Source organism: Schistocerca serialis, chromosome 7, assembly GCF_023864345.2.
Source record: "Schistocerca serialis cubense isolate TAMUIC-IGC-003099 chromosome 7, iqSchSeri2.2, whole genome shotgun sequence".
Taxonomy (NCBI): Eukaryota; Metazoa; Arthropoda; class Insecta; order Orthoptera; family Acrididae; genus Schistocerca; species Schistocerca serialis.
Window position 1 is genome coordinate 578,026,014 of NC_064644.1, and position 18,510 is coordinate 578,044,523.

General features: G+C 40.2%; 1 protein-coding gene across 1 annotated transcript in view; it reads left to right on the top strand.

Moving 5' to 3' along the window:
* Nucleotides 1-16,543, top strand: part of LOC126412061 (40S ribosomal protein S6) — a 31,082-nt gene extending 14,539 nt beyond the window's left edge. Inside the window, exons 4-5 of the mRNA XM_050081444.1 lie at nucleotides 13,562-13,768; nucleotides 16,310-16,543. Coding sequence (XP_049937401.1) covers nucleotides 13,562-13,768; nucleotides 16,310-16,501 — 399 coding nt within the window. The 3' untranslated portion in view covers nucleotides 16,502-16,543. The remainder of the gene's footprint in view (nucleotides 1-13,561; nucleotides 13,769-16,309) is intronic.
* The last annotated feature ends 1,967 nt before the right edge of the window (nucleotides 16,544-18,510 follow it).

An 18,510-nucleotide genomic window follows, 5' to 3' on the forward strand; every position in this document is an offset into this window, starting at 1 on the left:
TTGTGTACAGAAATTTAAAATTGAAGCTCACAATTGAACAAAGGCAGTATTTGTCTTCAATTTCATTGTGTGCTTGTGTATGATTGTTCCGCCAGTGGGTGGCTCAGAATCAGAACCGGGTGCAGCATTACAGGTGAACAGTGCTATCAAGTCTGGAATTGTCATTTCCAGGTTTTTCAATTGGCTGGTGTAGACATTGCTCAGTTGAAAGCCATATATAGTGGCAAGTTACTAAAGTCTGTCTAGATGACACTGCTTTGCTTGCTTGATAAGGGGCTGCTTCCAAAGTGTCAGGTACATGGCTTTCTTTTTGTAAAGATAATTTATATGCTCAGACCTCTGCACACGCGTGAAACTGTTAGTGTTTATGCTGGCAGAGGGGAATGGATATCAAATATGGCAAGCTGTATAAAAATGTGAATGAAATTAAAGGCTTGGTTGCAATATGAACTTTAATATTAGAAAGGTGAAAGAAACTTGTCTTTTGGGAGCTTGAGGGACAGGCATGTTTTTTGTGCGCTGTATACTCATTATATTGGTGAGATAGAAATGGACTATGTAGGGGTCTCGGGTATGGTGGCTGTTGAAGACTAGAGGCCGTACCTAAAGATTGAAACTTTAAATGGCAAAAACCCTGCAGAACTCCAAAGTTTACAGTGGACGGTAGTACAGTTTCACATTGGCTTAATCATTTTTGTGATGGTTGTATGAGCATAGACAATAATAGGACTCAGAAGGCCAAAAAGTCAACAGGTGAATGAAATCTAAAACTTGTGGCAGATGTTCTTGAAGATCGCAGTGCAACTTCTGAGGAACTCTCTGAAGCTATGGGAATCCTCCGTGCCCCCCCCCCCCCCTTTCAAAATTACTATTCCGTATTCTGACAAATGATTTGAAGGAGAAAAATTTCTAAGAGATGTCACACACTGACTACTGAAGAGAAGCTGAAATGTTTGCACATTGAAACCTTGCTCAAATGATGATTTGACCATGAAGGATGAGAGTTCTTTGATTAAATGTGGATTACGGAGATGTTGAACCAGAGCTGAAATAAGTCCAGGTGAAGAGCTTCAGATTCTCAAAGTCCAAAAAAATTTTGACATGCTCAGTCAAAGCTCAACTAAATAATTTTTGCATACGATCACCAAGAATCATCATGACAGATAGTCCCGTATGGAATAAGTGCCACACAGTGTATTATTGTAACTTCATGCAGAACTTGGGCAGAAAGTGCACAAAATCTGACCTCAGTTGCTTGAAGCTGGGCCAGTAATTCTCCACGGCAATGCTTGCACGCATGTTGTCAGTGTTGTAGCCAAAAACTGTGAATATGGGTGGAAAGAGTTGCTGCATCCTCCCCATAGCCCAGACTTAGTCAACCTGGCTTCGACTTGTTCCTGAAGTACCGGGCTTCCACTTGTTACTGAAATTGAAAAAACATACATGCGGGTGTGTTACCGTAGCAATTCGATAGATGAGCAGAAGTGATGTTGCGGATGAAGTAATAGGGCTTCTGAGTGTGTCCTATTGGCTAGTCATTTTTGCAGACATCCCCACTGTATGTTACTAGACAGTTGGCACAGTTGCGCACATACAGCAAAAGCCTCCTCCAACATTGTTATAGTTTTGCTTGTAGAAGCATGTGACAAAGAACTCATGTGTAGTGTGAAATTTGTAGAGTGAGTGCTAATGATGGAACCAACAAAAAGAAGGAAATACAAAGCAAGATTATCCTTCAAAGTCATAAAAAGGCAAAAGAATTGAACAGTTCTGCTTCAGCAAGGGCTTTCGATGTAATGGAAGATAAGTAATTGGTGAAAGAATGAAGATGCTGTTTAAAAAGTGTATTCTCGGAGGAGAGGAGTAGCTTGCTGGCCAGATTTAGAGAATAGTGTTGCAGAATTGGTAAAAGAAGAGGCAGAATTATGTTCCTACGAGACATAAGATTAGGGCTTATGCATTGAAATGGGCATCAGCCAATCCAATTAACAGCGAAGAATTTAAAGCAACAGTAGATTGTTGTAGTTGTTTCACGAACAGAAAAATATAAAATGGCAGAGAACAAAAACTGAGCAGAAATTTCTGAAAGATCTTGACCGTACAGTTAAGAGCTTTCATAAGTTTTATTCGTATGAAGCAAAAATTAAACTTTCCAGGGTCTCATACTGTAAATATGAATGTAACAACAAAAAACTGCAATATAATAAATAATACTGTGGGAACAAAAGGTGTAAAAACTTAGAAATACAGGCCATGAAAAAGCCAGGTTTACAGGAATATTAACATGCATGGTAGATGGCACAAATTAAAAACCTACAATTGTTTTCAAGCAGAAGACCTAGCTTAAAATTTTGTCCAGGAATTTTTGTACATTATCATCAAAAGGAATGGAAGGAAAGGTGTAAAATTGTGGATGGAAAATGTGTGGCAGAAGTCAGTAGGTGTTCTGAAATATCAGCAAAGTTTATTAATTTGGGATATGTTTTGCAGTCACATACTAGACTGACAACACCAAAAATCACATAACATAAAGCAACACTAAGATTGATGTTATACTGGGTGGTTAGATTTCAATGCTGCAAGCTTTAGATGCCTCTTAATGAACCATCCAAATCACATCCATGAACAATGGAATGGTTGGATGATGAGTGGCGAAAAGTCATGTACAAAAGGTGGAGTTATGTGGGCCGCAGCACATGTTTTGTGTGATTTCATGATCAAATCATGGAAAAGAGTGAAAGTGAAAATAGTGATAAAATCCTTAAAGAAGTGTGGCTTTGCCAGTGCTATGAATGGCACAGAGAACGATTTACGTTACTGATGACTTAAGTGGATATCGATTGACAAGATGCAAAATGGACCCATATGATGATCATAACTAACACTTGGTTTAAGAATCATGAAAGAAGGTTGTATACATGGAAGAACCCTGGAGATACTAAAAGGTATCAGATAGATTATATAATGGTAAGACAGAGATTTAGGAACCAGGTTTTAAATTGTAAGACATTTCCAGGGGCAGATGTGGACTCTGACCACAATCTATTGGTTATGACCTGTAGATTAAAACTGAAGAAACTGCAAAAAGGTGGGAATTTAAGGAGATGGGACCTGGATAAACTAAAAGAACCAGAGGTTGTACAGAGATTCAGGGAGAGCATAAGGGAGCAATTGATGGGAATGGGGGAAATAAATACAGAAGAAGAAGAATGGGTAGCTTTGAGGGATGAAGTAGTGAAGGCAGCAGAGGATCAAGTAGGTAAAAAGACGAGGGCTAGTAGAAATCCTTGGGTAACAGAAGAAATATTGAATTTAATTGATGAAAGGAGAAAATATAAAAATGCAGTAAGTGAAACAGGCAAAAAGGAATACAAACGTCTCAAAAATGAGATCGACAGGAAATGCAAAATGGCTAAGCAGGGATGGCTAGAGGACAAATGTAAGGATGTAGAGGCCTATCTCACTAGGGGTAAGATAGATACTGCCTGCAGGAAAATTAGAGAGACCTTTGGAGATAAGAGAACGACTTGTATGAATATCAAGAGCTCAGATGGAAACCCAGTTCTAAGCAAAGAAGGGAAAGCAGAAAGGTGGAAGGAGTATATAGAGGGTCTATACAAGGGCGATGTACTTGAGGACAATATTATGGAAATGGAAGAGGATGTAGATGAAGATGAAATGGGAGATACGATACTGCGTGAAGAGTTTGACAGAGCACTGAAAGACCTGAGTCGAAACAAGGCCCCCCGGAGTAGACAATATTCCATTGGAACTACTGACGGCCGTGGGAGAGCCAGTCCTGACAAAACTCTACCATCTGGTGAGCAAGATGTATGAAACAGGCGAAATACCCTCAGACTTCAAGAAGAATATAATAATTCCAATCCCAAAGAAAGCAGGTGTTGACAGATGTGAAAATTACCGAACTATCAGCTTAATAAGTCACAGCTGCAAAATACTAACACGAATTCTTTACAGACGAATGGAAAAACTAGTAGAAGCCAACCTCGGGGAAGATCAGTTTGGATTCCGTAGAAACACTGGAACACGTGAGGCAATACTGACCTTACGACTTATCTTAGAAGAAAGATTAAGGAAAGGCAAACCTACGTTTCTAGCATTTGTAGACTTAGAGAAAGCTTTTGACAATGTTGATTGGAATACTCTCTTTCAAATTCTAAAGGTGGCAGGGGTAAAATACAGGGAGCGAAAGGCTATTTACAATTTGTACAGAAACCAGATGGCAGTTATAAGAGTCGAGGGACATGAAAGGGAAGCAGTGGTTGGGAAGGGAGTAAGACAGGGTTGTAGCCTCTCCCCGATGTTGTTCAATCTGTATATTGAGCAAGCAGTAAAGGAAACAAAAGAAAAATTCGGAGTAGGTGTTAAAATTCATGGAGAAGAAATAAAAACTTTGAGGTTCGCCGATGACATTGTAATTCTGTCAGAGACAGCAAAGGACTTGGAAGAGCAGTTGAATGGAATGGACAGTATCTTGAAAGGAGGATATAAGATGAACATCGACAAAAGCAAAACAAGGATAATGGAATGTAGTCTAATTAAGTCGGGTGATGCTGAGGGAATTAGATTAGGAAATGAGGCACTTTAAAGTAGTAAAGGAGTTTTGCTATTTGGGGAGCAAAATAACTGATGATGGTCGAAGTAGAGAGGATATAAAATGTAGGCTGGCAGTGGCAAGGAAAGCGTTTCTGAAGAAGAGAAATTTGTTAACATCCAGTATTGATTTAAGTGTCAGGAAGTCATTTCTGAAAGTATTCGTATGGAGTGTAGCCATGTATGGAAGTGAAACATGGACAATAAATAGTTTGGACAAGAAGAGAATAGAAGCTTTTGAAATGTGGTGCTACAGAAGAATGCTGAAGATTAGATGGGTAGATCACATAACTAATGAGGAGGTATTGAATAGGATTGGGGAGGAGAGAAGTTTGTGGCACAACTTGACCAGAAGAAGGGATCAGTTGGTAGGACATGTTCTGAGGCATCAAGGGATCACCAATTTAGTATTGGAGGGCAGCGTGGAGGGTAAACATCGTAGAGGGAGACCAAGAGATGAATACACTAAGCAGATTCAGAAGGATGTAGGTTGCAGTAGGTACTGGGAGATGAAAAAGCTTGCACAGGATAGAGTAGCATGGAGTGCTGCATCAAACCAGTCCCAGGACTGAAGACCACAACAACAACAACATGATGATCTTTTCAACAACAAAATTGAGGGTGTTCTTCAAGAGCTCCTTTTCTGAGATAATTGTAATAATTGTATTTTGCATTGTTTTAAAGTGAGTGATAATATATAGGTTTTAATTATTATAAAAATATAAATATGATCTTTTATGTCATATAAGACAATACTTTTTCATGCTTCAACTATCATGTTATTTGCTGAATTATTTGGTAATTGCCAGTCATAACATAATTCTGATGTTTCCACAGCACCAGCGCTGTACAGGCATGTGCTTCTACAGTTCTAGAATCTGTGGTAAATTAATGCAGGTACTTACCACACTGCTCTCCAACTATCGATGCAGTGATATTTATCCAGCAACAAAGACTCTCCAGAAGTACTTGGGGGCATCTGATACCTTGAATTTACACGTCAGGATTTGTTTTCTTGTTGGTGCAATGCATATAGCACACTTTTATTTAGTCTCTTAGCATAGGATACTCGGAGCAAAAGCTTGTTGCAAAAAGTCTTGTAGCACATTTGCTGCTGAGGCAAGCACTGCTGCCTCTTCCCACAACAGTCAGTTTATAGGTCGTAAAAGCAGCAGACATATAAAGGTTTAATGTCACAGAAGTGACAGGAATGTTGATTTGCTGGATGAACCAGGTTTAGCCACTTTGCCCAGTTTTGTAGATGTTAACAATTACTGTGCTCAATTCTGCACACAAATCAGCTCTATAATCACAATGGCACTACTGTTGAAAAACTGTCTGGCATCGAGTGTAAATATTTTGGAGCTGCACGAAGTCAGCACTTTCACCAATCAAGAGGGGCCAAGATAGTGTGTGACCAGTATAGTATTTGTGTGCTTGTCATACTTTGCAAATAAGATCTAGATTGGGTGAATAATTTTTACTGTAAGTTTATGTTGGGACATGTTTTGAGTGGTAGATTTTAAAGTGCAGTGAAATGCCACAAGTCAAGATTTTTGTGGCCATCTCAGTAAGTCAAACAAGTAAGATTCTAAATTACACTCTCTAGTCACATTGTGACCACAACCTGTATTAATGTCAAAGTGTAATAACCACTCGCAGATGGCAGGTGGCAGCACTGGCAGTGGAGGGCATATGAAGCTTGTTGGGTATGCGAGAAACAGTACAGTCATTGTTGTAATGTGGAAACGGAGTGATGTATCTGACTTGGCTTTTGGGCAAAGAGTGGAAGCATTTCCAAAGCAGTTAAGTTTTAAACTGTTAGTGTGCTGTCACGGCTAACAGTTTGAAGATTAGCCACTTTGAGGCATATCAAGCCTAGAAGATTGGCCATTTATGCCATTACTTAAAGCATTATTGTCACGTGTGTAATACATATAGTTTCAGAGCTAATGCATACCGAAAAAAGGTCCAAGCCTAAAGATTTTTCAATTTACTATAGTTGTTTGCTAGATAACAAATTTTAAAACAAAGATTAATTGTAGTTGTCCTTCAAAAATGTTCCAAATGAGTTATTGAGCAATGTCCTCATTAGCTTCCAAAATTTCTAACTCATCAGATGTTACCTATTTGTGAAAGTCACAGCAAGTTGCGAAACCTAAAGTGTACATGCATGAAATTGTCAGTGTTATCACAAACTGGTTCAGCCATTTGTGATGGCAGCTGGTAAATTCACTAATGTTTCTTTCAAATAATACAGAAATTAGCACGGGGGCAGCACCTCTGAATGGACAACTTGCAAGGGTCTGTACATTGTCATGTGAAATGAGTCCAGTTTTAGTGGTGCCTCGCATATTGAGAAAATCGTGGCCAGAGCTATACTGGGGCATGGTCTATTAAACAGTGATGTTGCCCAAGCTATGCTAGGACTCAGTCCCCAGAGTGGTGAAGTACAGTGTGCATAGCAAAATGTTGCTGCCAAAAACTGTGGTGCGCCGTGGGCCATTGTCAGTGGGATAAATGACAGCTGTGGAGTTGTATGCTGTAGAATAGATGAGTAACTGATGGCTGAGATGAACCAAGGAGCATTGTGTCTGCAGCAGGTGCCTGGTACATGCACCCACATTGACTGCTGTTCATAGGTGATGAAGGCTGGAATTTTTACATTGGCAATGCAACTGGACATCCACTGACTGTCGACGGGTGGGCTTTTTCAGGTGAATCACATTTTGTGGTCTATCAGATGGTAGTTGGTGTGTGCAGTGTGAAATGTCTGAAACCAAATGCTCTGCAACACTCATCTGAAGTGTCCAGGCTAGAGGAAGGAATGCTGTGGTGTGTGAAAGTTTTTGTGGCATTCCCTGGGTGATTGTGTCATTCTGAAAGGCACAATGTATCAACCTAAGTATGGGTCTCTCTTTTGGAGCCCATGCCCACACCCATACATGCAGTTCGTTTGAGGTCAGCTGATGGCATCTACCAGCAGGATAGTGCAATGTCACAGTTTATAGTGTATGTACATGGTCTGAAGTGCACCAGGATGAGTTTACTATACTCCTGGCCATAAAACAATGGATTTAAACAAAGTTGAGAATCTGGCACCACTTCAATTAGGCCGTTCATATCATGGACCCTCAACTGAGGAACCTATAGCAGCTGGCCATGGCAATGGAGTCAGTATGACTTCGTATCCCTTTTGGAACCATCCAGAACTGCAGTGACACACTTGCTGCATTTCTGTGCCGCAGTCCCCCTGGGGGTTTGCAGCTCTTTTGTGAGATCATGGATGTTACACAGGCTACCAAGCTGTTATGGTCCATTCTTCCTTCCTGGGCTGTATTTATGTCCCTCCCTTCCTGTCCTCACTTGTCCCTCTCTTGGTGTTCTTAATTATGTCGACCTGACTATCCAACTGTTTTCTTGTTTTCCTTCTGATTTTCACATAGCCTTTTCTTTTTCAATTTTACTTTTTGATGTTTTTGATTCCCCTTTGGGGGTTTGGCCTTCACTTGTAAATTTTCTCTTCGTAGTGTGAGCCATTTGACAAACTCCCTCAGTAGCACCTACAGTTTGGATTCCACACCCCCTCTTCCTTCCTCACTGTTGCCATGCTAGGTCACCAGCATATGTAGCCATCCTTGGGAGGTGTAGCTGAGCCCCTGACAACACAGGGACCACACTTCTGATAAGTGAACGGTTGTCTTCTGGTGCATGCCTAGGAGTGATTGCTTATAATTGTGGCACATCAAAACTCCCAGCAACACTCTTGCTAGGTGGCCCTGGGTGGTGTCTGTGGGAAGAGCCCGTGTTTGGAGCAGGTGGTATCAGGGCTTATGCTTTGTGTATGAAATGTAATAAGCTAAAAAAGCTGGCCATTCTTCTATATCTGTCTCTCTGGTTGGTAATGAATCATGCAGTGCTGCTTCGTATAACCCTGTGGCCTTCCCCGGGTACATATGGGAAGACCAGGCTCGCCACTTTGGGATGAGACTGTTTCCCTGCTACCTGGTCTGCACTAGGACTGAGCAGGTGACTTTCACTGCTGCCAAACATCTCTGGTCAATCATCTGCTTGAATTGTAACCTCAGTTTGGCAGGGCTTTTCTCAGTGGTGCCATGTTGCTGCTTTGTTCGATCTCCATAAGGCCTAAGACACAGCTTGGCTCCATCGCATCCTACTTAAGCTCTGAGGTCTTTGGGGCCCCCTCCCAATTTGTCAGTACCTACCAAATGTGTCTTTTGTATTTCAGTTGGCATTGTTCTACAGGGCTCCATGTTAAGTATATTTTTTCTCATTGCTATTAATGGACTTTTGGCCTTTGCTAGACTGTTGGTCACCCTAGCTCCACATGTGGATGAATTCTGTATGTGGACTAGCTTCCACTCAGTGGCGTCTGTGGAGTGACAGCTTCATTGTGCCAGCCAGTGCACTTCTGCATGGATGCTCTCACGCAGTTTTAAATTCTGCCCCTTAAGTTAGGGTGTGATGCATTTATGCCATACTGCAGGCAGTTGATTGGGAGAGCCACCTAGATGCCCAACACCAGACTAAAATCCCCCAGTTCCATTTCTTGTCTTCCCTTTGACAACCAGTTTACTTGGTTGCCTTGTATCTGCCTTTTGAAGGTTGGCTTTTTCCATAAACACAATGCCCTTTGCTTCCTTGCCCACACCTGTTTGGGTGCAGATTGTTCAACTCCTCTCTGCCTTCATCAGACATTAATTCTGTCTTGTCTGGACTGTGGTTAAGTTTATGAATCAGCTGCCCCTCCATGGTGCTCCTTTTGGATCCTGTTCACCTTTGTGGTAACCCTGTAGCCACTGGATCCATTTGCACTAGCCATGGTGTTAGTCTTTTGGTTGATGTTGGGATCCCTCCCCTTTTCATTTGGTGATTCCAGCACCTGGTTTCCTGTGCCATCACTATCCCCACTTTCTCTGCTCACACGTCATATTTTTTCTGAGGTGTCAGGATGTTGCTTGTCTGCTAGTAATACTCAGATGAGTTTACCAATTGGTCACTGCCTTGCTTCTCTCCAGACTACATTGGAGTCAGTAATGGTCCATTCTTTGTCCTACTTAAAGGCTTGGCCAGACGGAACATGGACTGGCAGTGTGGCTCATGCCTCAGCAGATGGCTGAGGCATTCAGCAGCAAGAAATGTCATCAAAGCGAGAGTGGATGGCTGTAGTGACTGCTGTTGGCATCAGTCACACTATGGTGGTGGCTGAAACTTTGGTAGAAGCTTGCTTGTGTAGTGCAGTTGACGATACATTCAGCCGTCAGTGTCAGAACACAGCAGTTAAAGCTGCCAACAGGTGCTGCCAATTATTGCAGTGAATCATATTTTCTGAGACAACATGGCATTGGTCGGTGTAGCAGGCCAGTTACTGCGTTGGTGCTGCACTTTGTGTGGAATTCATGATAAAATAACAAGCATTTCAATGATGCTGCTGTGGCTGAAGGGCTCTGGCCTTACACTGCCAGGCCACATTGTCTGGCCAAGCCTTAAGTCTGAGCGTCGTCAGCATGAAAATTTCATACTTCATCTGAATAAGGAAACAGTAAGTTTGAGATATTGGTAAATTCCATACCTGCCAAGTTTTCTGGTTTTCCCAGAAGATTTCTTGATTTTGGGGTAATATCCCAGTTTTCCGGATTTTCAACTTCCGGGCTTGTTCCTGCCCTCTGCATTCATATCGCATTTCAGTTTTGACTTTAGTAATAGCTGTTATTCTGAGATGTGAGTGTTTGAAATTGGATTCGAAGTCGGCTGATAATATCAATAGTTCCTTCCCGCACAATATTGCTGCGCTTTTGTCATTGTCCCTTGTTTTAAATGCTGCCAGAGAAGGTTGATCAAATGTTCTATTGATAATCAAAACTCACAGATTATTGCTGCATACTCCTTGTGCTTTGACAGCATGTTAGGGGGAAGGCTTTGTTTATGCTTGGTTTTATGCTGTTTGCTGCAGTTCTGGTATTCGTGAAATTCTGTAATGAATTTTTGTGCAATTTAGGGTTTTGAGTTCTAATAAGAAACAATATCGCCAGTCTTTCAGGGATGCATAGTCTGCCGAATTTCCGTGCATTATGCGATCGTGGAAAGGTGAAACATTCGCATTCTGTTCCATGTGTTCATGTGATATAAATATTGCTTACGGAGGAAGAACTGAATCATGTCAAATCTGTTAAACACGTCTAGAGTAAATAGAGGAGGATAGCAGTAGGAAAATTGTTTCAGTTTTTACAACTCTTGGAGCTGACCTTGATGTAATAAGAGCATAATGTTTGTTCACTTCATTTTTAATTGAACATAATAATTCTGTTAGCTGCTGGTGGTCATGCTGGTGCCCTTCTTAAGAAAATGTTCTCTGGTTCGTAAATCGCAAAAAGATACTGTTTTGGTCGTACGAAGACTTCACATATTATGAAAGAAATGGCTACAGATTCAAGAAATGAACCCATTAGTTCCTTGCAATGTGAACCATTTACTTTGGCTACTGATGGGAGAAATGGCAGTGGTGCTAAGTTTCATCCCTTAATCGTTTTGACGAAAAGCAGGAAAAGATAGTTACTTTGGTGCTGTCGGTCCCAGCCTTGGTGGGTGATTCAGTGGGACATAATGTTGGAAATGGTTGATTTCACAGTTGGAGTATTACAAAATACCAATGGAAAATTGTGCAGTGTTCCATTCAGACAGTGCTCCGGTCATGATTGGAAAGAAAAATGGAGTTGTTGCTGTTTTAAAGGAAGCACAGCCATATGTCTTTGTGCTGGGTTGCTCATGTCATTTGATGAACTTGGCTGCTGAGAAATGAGCAAGCGGTTTGCCTGTTAAGATTGATGAACTTTTAGTCGACATTTTCTATTAATTAGAAGAGAGTTGCAAGAGGAAGGAAGGTCTTGAATTTCCAAGAGCTTCATGACAAGGAAACTAAGAAGATATTACAAGATAACTGTAAAAGATGGCTGTCTTTAGGAAAGTGTCTGCAGAGACTGTTGGAGCAGTGGGATCATTTAGTTGGGTTCTTTAAAGATGTGCGTTTTAGTGCTCAGTGTGCAACAAGTAGCTTAACATCGTTTACAATCCCAAAAGCTGAGCTTCGTGGTTCTAAAGACCGTAGAAAGAGGAAGGCGAAGGCTGTCACCAGAATTGGTTGCCCCAAAGAGATTTGCATCTGCCACACAATCTGACACCTGTGCTGAAGAACCTCAGCATTATTCACTTGTGAAGAAAAACTGTTTCTCTCTTAATGCTTAAACAAGCCATGCTGTGCTTTCCTACTTTCATTCCTGTATTGGCAGAATCTCAGTTCTGCACTTTAGTGCTTCTCATTAAAACTAATGATGAACCTATTGCAGCAGCTTCTTTCCGGTTTGTTAAACCTAAAGTTATAAAGACTTCCCTGTTATAGAAAGTTCAGTACCATCTTGTTGAGAATCAGAGACAATAATGATCTAGTAATTAGTGTTCAGACAATGAATTTGGTGAAGAAACTTAATGATAAAGATAAATAAACATTCTTTTCGTCTATCACGGCTTACTTCTGCTCTGCATGTGATTACATATTAAACAAGTATCCCCTCAGTGGTGAAGTACTGAAGCATGCAAAGGTTACAGAATTTTCTAAAATTGATGATGCAAAGTTTTCTTCTGTAGAATTTCTTGTAGAAAGGTTTCCAGCATTGCTGCTGAGGAAGGGAAGTGAGTCAGCTGAGGATGCAATGAACAAGCTTCAGAGCCAATTTGTGCCTCTGCAGGTTGATGATTCTGCTATTGTTGAGTGCGAGAACTTGACAGATGATACCAAAGGGCTCACCTGATGAGCATTCATGGAGCTGATGGTGTTCCTATGTTCCTAAGTACAATGAGTTATCTAGGCTAATGCTTTGTTTTGACCATACTGCACAGCAATGGTTGGTTGTGTGTGTGTGTGTGTGTGTGTGTGTGTGTGTGTGTGTGTGTGTGTGTGTGTGTGGGGTTCAGTTTGGTGAAGAAGAATTGCAGTCAGTTTAGGTCCTCCATGTTGAATGAAACTCTAGGATCCATTTCTGTTTTGAAAACAAGAAGCAGTGGCCCATGTTACATCGATAGTTTTTCTTCAGAATTTCTGAAGAAATCGAAGAAAGCTACACACCTTTATCTCTATTCTGGAACCTGTGATGGAATATAGCACGTGTTCTGTGAACTTGAGAAAATTTTGTAAACAAGTGTAAATGTTCAGTTTAGTCATTTTGACAGTGTCATCCATTATTGCAGCTTGCAAGATAAAGTGCAGAAAAGCTCATTTTCGTGCAATGTGTTAAGTGTTCCCAATGTTAAGTGACAACGAATGGACTCACCATGAAGTAACTTGTGTGAGTACATAACTTCAGAGTTCGAAAATAGTGATCTTAAAATGTAGCCTACATTATATGCTTCAACACTTTGCAACACGTGCGTGCATTAAATTCTTGTGATTTGGGATCTTCTGGATTTCAGTTTTTGAAAGTTGGCTGGTATGAAATCGTCAGATTTTGGTCGCATATTCCAAATTTTAAGTTGGATTTCAAAATTATCAGAGAATTTTTTAAGGAAGTATGTTTCTTCAATTTTATCAGTGTAATGCCTGCCATTCATGGTCTAGTGGTGAGTTCACTGCCTCTTAGATTGTGGGGTCACAGGTCTGATTCCTGGTGAGATTTTCTTTCGTTGTGGGCTGAATATTTGAGTTGTCCTAATAATTTCCTCTCAAGACACAAGTCTCCAAAATGGCATCGGGTATATGTGCACTGTGTGGTTTCTCTGCCAGTGATGCCATACAATAATTAGTCAGTATAGTTAAATGTACAAGGGGAGGGTGCTTCACAGATTTGATGTTTTTGCTAGTTCAATAAGAATGACAATCATTGTTGAGTATTTTGTGGTGGACAACTATAGATTCTTAATTGCAAATATGTTGTAGGAAATCCCTGGCCTCACTGACAATACAATTCCACGTCGGTTGGGACCAAAGCGTGCTTCAAAGATTCGGAAGCTCTTTAATTTATCAAAGGAAGATGATGTGCGACAGTACATTGTGAAGAGACCGTTGCCATTGAAAGAAGGTAAAACTAAGCAACGTTTCAAGGCACCAAAAATTCAACGGCTTATCACTCCAGTTACATTACAGGTAAGAGTTACTGTTTAACATTACTGTGGGATATTTCTAAAATCCTGTTGTGCAGTCTAGATACTTGTCTAAAAACTATCTGTGGGGTGCTGGCTGATGTTCTTAATGCCTGATATTTGATTTTGAATGCTGAAAAAGTTGGTATTACATTTTGGTCTTTGGGTATGTCTGCAATACTTTTTCTAATTATTTTAGAGATAAATGAATCACTCCACTTGTGCATCTTTATGTATAGTTAGTTATATACTCTAAATACACACACTACTGTCATACACCAGTATAATGCCCACACTCAGGCAGCTGCCAGTGGATTTAACTGTGTGGCGTTCATATGTGTGGAAAAGTAAAAGTCTCTCTATGATTTAAGGGTGCTGCAGAATGTGGTACTCTTAGTGTACAAGTGAGACATTAATAAAAGAGAAGTAATGTATGAGATGTGTTCAAAAAGTATTGGGGATTTTCATTTTTTGATCTAATTTTATCTACATAAATATTCTCCCTCTAGGCAGTCCCCATTAGATATTATAAATTTATCTACATCTACATCTACATTGATACTCCCCAAGCCACCCAACGGTGTGTGGCGGAGGGCACTTTACATGCCACTGTCATTACCTCCCTTCCCTGTTCGTCGCGTATGGTTCGCGGGAAGAACGACTGTCTGAAAGCCTCCGTGCACGCTCTAATCTCTCTAATTTTACATTCTTGATCTCCTCGGGAGGTATAAGTAGGGGGAAGCAATATATTCGATACCTCATCCAGAAACGCACCCTCTCGAAACCTGGGGAGCAAGCTACACCGCGATGCAGAGCGCCTCTCTTGCAGAGTCTGCCACTTGAATTTATTAAACATCTCCGTAACGCTATCACGGTTACCAAATAACCCTGTGACTAAACGCGCCGCTCTTCTTTGGATCTTCTCTATCTCCTCCGTCAGACCGATCTGGTACGGATCCCACACTGATGAGTAATACTCAAGTATAGGTCGAACGAGTGTTTTGTAAGCCACCTCATTTGTTGATGGACTACATTTTCTAAGCACTCTCCCAATGAATCTCAACCTGGTACCCGCCTTACCAACAATTAATTTTATATGATCATTCCACTTCATATCGTTCCGCACGCATACTCCCAGTACTTATTTGAATCCCCTAAACACTTCTGAAACTAGAGCTTTGGGTAGCATTTAAATCTTTTAGTGATGGCTTTTTAATCTCTTCTAAGCTTGTAAAGCAATTATCCTTTAAGGTTTTCTTCAATTTTGGAAACAGTCACAAGGGTCTTCTTTGGTAGATATGGAGACTGGGTCATCATTAATGTTGTGTACAGAAATTCACAAACATGCAATGAATTGTGAGCAGGGGCATTATCATGATGCATAAGCTGTGAATTGTTTTCCCACAAATCCTGGTATTTGAGGCTGCTTCCTGAAAATGGCATTGAACTTGTAGTAGTACTTTTTATTGATTGTTCAACCTTTTGGCAAGAATCCATGGTGTGCTATGCTTTTACAGTTGAACAGTGAGCAGAACTTCAACATTCAACTGCAGTTGCTGAGATTTTGTAGGTCTTGGCAATCCAGAATGCCTCCACTGGAACAACTGAGCCTCAGTTTTGGATTTCATACCTGTACACATTTTGTCACCTCTTGTGAAACATTTCAGTAGTTCTGCATCTTTGCTGGCTTCATTTAGTGACTCCCGAGTAACTTTGACTTACCCCTGTTTGTGCTTTAAATTGAATACCATGGCATAAGTTTTGCTGTCGTGTTTCATACTCAAAACATCCGAAAAGATTTCGTGGCTTGAGCCAGTTGGTATGACATCAGCAACTTAAACCTTCTTGGCAACTGGCAAGAGACTAAACATCTGATACAGTATACAGATATGTTTGACATGGTTACCAACACAACTAAAAATTGTGCAAATTGGACAAATGCATGCTGCGATGTTCCAAAATTCCCAATACTTCTGGAACACACCACATAATTAGGCATCTAAGCCAGGAATCCAGTAGATCATGTGAACTCTTCCTTATGTAGCAAGAGGAGGCATTATGTGTAAGTTAGGTGAGAAATTAGTTATGTGGGGGGAATGTATTTAGCAGTAAAATTTAAGGTTTCTTTGAATATTGTGATAACAAGCTCTCTGTTAGCATCTTGATGTTTTTGTAGTAAAGTTGTAAAATTCCCTCATCGAAATAAATGTGGGATGTTGGAAAAAGTGTATGCACAGCTGATCAGGGAAATTGGTACCAATAATGTAGCAGATGGGGTGTAGTAGTAGTAGTAAATAGGAACTAAAATGGGCTTTCAACCAAAATCAGCTGCAATACTTACTAGTTATAAAACAACAAATTACAATTTTGTGGAAAGTATTTGAAGTTATATGAGGTGGTCAAAGGATTTAGATGACTTTTGGAGAGCAAATAGTAATTAACTCACTGTGGATGCAGTCAAGTTTTTTAAATGGTAAATGTTGATGTGTAATCATCTGTGACTAGTCATTTATCTCGTACTTCCATTGCAATTTTCTTTCCACAGCGCAAGCGGCATCGCCTGGCATTGAAGAAGCGCCGTGCATTGCGCCGTAAGGAACAAGCTGCAGACTATGCTAAACTTTTGGCTCAAAGACAAAAGGAGGCTAAAGTAAGGCGCCAAGAAGAAATAAAGCGAAGACGGTCAGCGTCACTGAGGGATTCAAAGTCATCTAGCCAAGGAGCACCACATAAATGAAGTTAATGATGTACTTGTTTGCAAAATAAATTCTGGAAGTGACTCAGCTCTTTGTTTGTGCATCCTAATAAAATGCTTCAACCATTTACTAAAGAATTCCTGTCCTAAAGTTTTATTCAAAATCAGATACTTTAGTAGAAATGCAGAGAAGAGTTTTTGATTCATTGTCAAAAAGACCACATTATATGATCTTAATTTATTCAGCCATTTATGGGAAGCATAATTAGTTTTAATTTGCATCTTGGAAATCTTAATTTGCATCTATTAATTGCAATCAAGTATTGCAATTCCAGTCATAGAGTAGTGGACAAATCTTAGTTTTCTTGGTGTTTAACAATAAGTTGGGTTGGAATCTGTAATTTATTTGAAGAAAGCTGTCACTAATAAACAGGAGGCAGACATGTGGATCATTGGGCAAGAATTTTCTTTCCAGATACATTAAATATCAGCATAAGAATTTGACTACATGAGCTCAGAAGTAGTGTAAGAATCTAAAATATGACTATAGTTTTCTTTATTGCACAAAATATTAAATTTTTATTTTGTGTACTTCTCATAAAGTAATAGAGCATTTCCACTCTGCATTGCTCACACCTTGGGTAGGCACTAAACTTATTGAAATATCTAGGTGAACTGAATACATTCTACACTTAATTTGTGTGAAGGTAGAACAGAGGAATGGAAGCAGTTACACTTATAAAGTGTACCAAATGTGCATGACCAAATTAGGTAACTGACAGACCATCTCAAGTACAGTAGAACCCCTGTAATCCATCACCTTCGGGACCGGGACCATGGTCGGAACGAAAAAAGTTCGGATTATCAGAAAAATCTAATATTTATTGCAAAAAATAGACATTTAGTACAAAAACTTAAATGATTTAAGAACTAAAAGCGTCTAGTCATATAAAAAGATGTTTTTTACACAGTGTTAAACAATATACTAATGAAAAAGTCTACACACACTTTAATATGTATTGGTTTTAAAAGGAAAAACGACAATCTAATTACAGTATTTTACGGTACTTCATTACGTATAAATGATATTACTGTAAACTAAATAATTTTTATAGCACTGTATATAAAAAGAAATTTTTTACAAAGAAATAAACCACTGTACGTATAAACGAAGAAATGATTATACTGTATGCACTGGTTTTACAGTAAAAACAAATTACATGGAAAAAAGTCAGTGATACATTTTTGTTTAGCATATGTTATTCTAGACTTACTTGCATTGTCCCTCCATTTTTATCCACAAAACGTCCATTGGAGTTGAAGCTGAGTTCAAATGGCTCTGAGGTCATCAGTTGCCTAGAACTTAGAACTACTTAAACCTAACTGACCTAAGGACATCACACACATCCATGCCCGAGGCAGGATTGGAACCTGCGACCATAGCGGTCACTCGGTTCCAGACTGTAGCGCCTAGAACCGCAAGGCCACTGTGGATCCTGCTTGATGTCAAAAGGGTTTTTTTCCATCGTTGTGTGAAATCCAGGTGGGGGGGTGGGTTCGTCTTCGGCGTCAGTCCTCATTCACAGTTTCCTGGCTAACAGTGGCAACAATCAGGTCGTCATTGAGCTCTTCAAAAGTGTCAGTCTTCGTCACATTCATTGATCCACTCTTCAACTTCATTGACAGGGATGTTCGGCTCCAGAGTTTGTAGATCTTTAACGATTTCCAGTGCGTCGTCATTTTTCTCATCTTCGGTATGCTCATTTTCAGTCATAACTTGTGGCCAAAACTTAACGCCATGATTTCTGCAGTGCGTCAGGTTTCAGTTCATCCCATGCTGCAGCGATTGTGTAGATAGCATCTTTGATGTTCTGGGATTTCATTGCCTCAAATAAGTTATCACCTCCTTCAGATTGAGCTGATATACTTTCTGCAATATCGCCTTTTTAACCATTGGATAATGCCCTGATCCATGTGTGAGGTCACGTTAGGAGGCAGAAAGAGAGCTTTTATGTCCCCTTTCACCAAATCTTCCTCAGATGGATGTGATG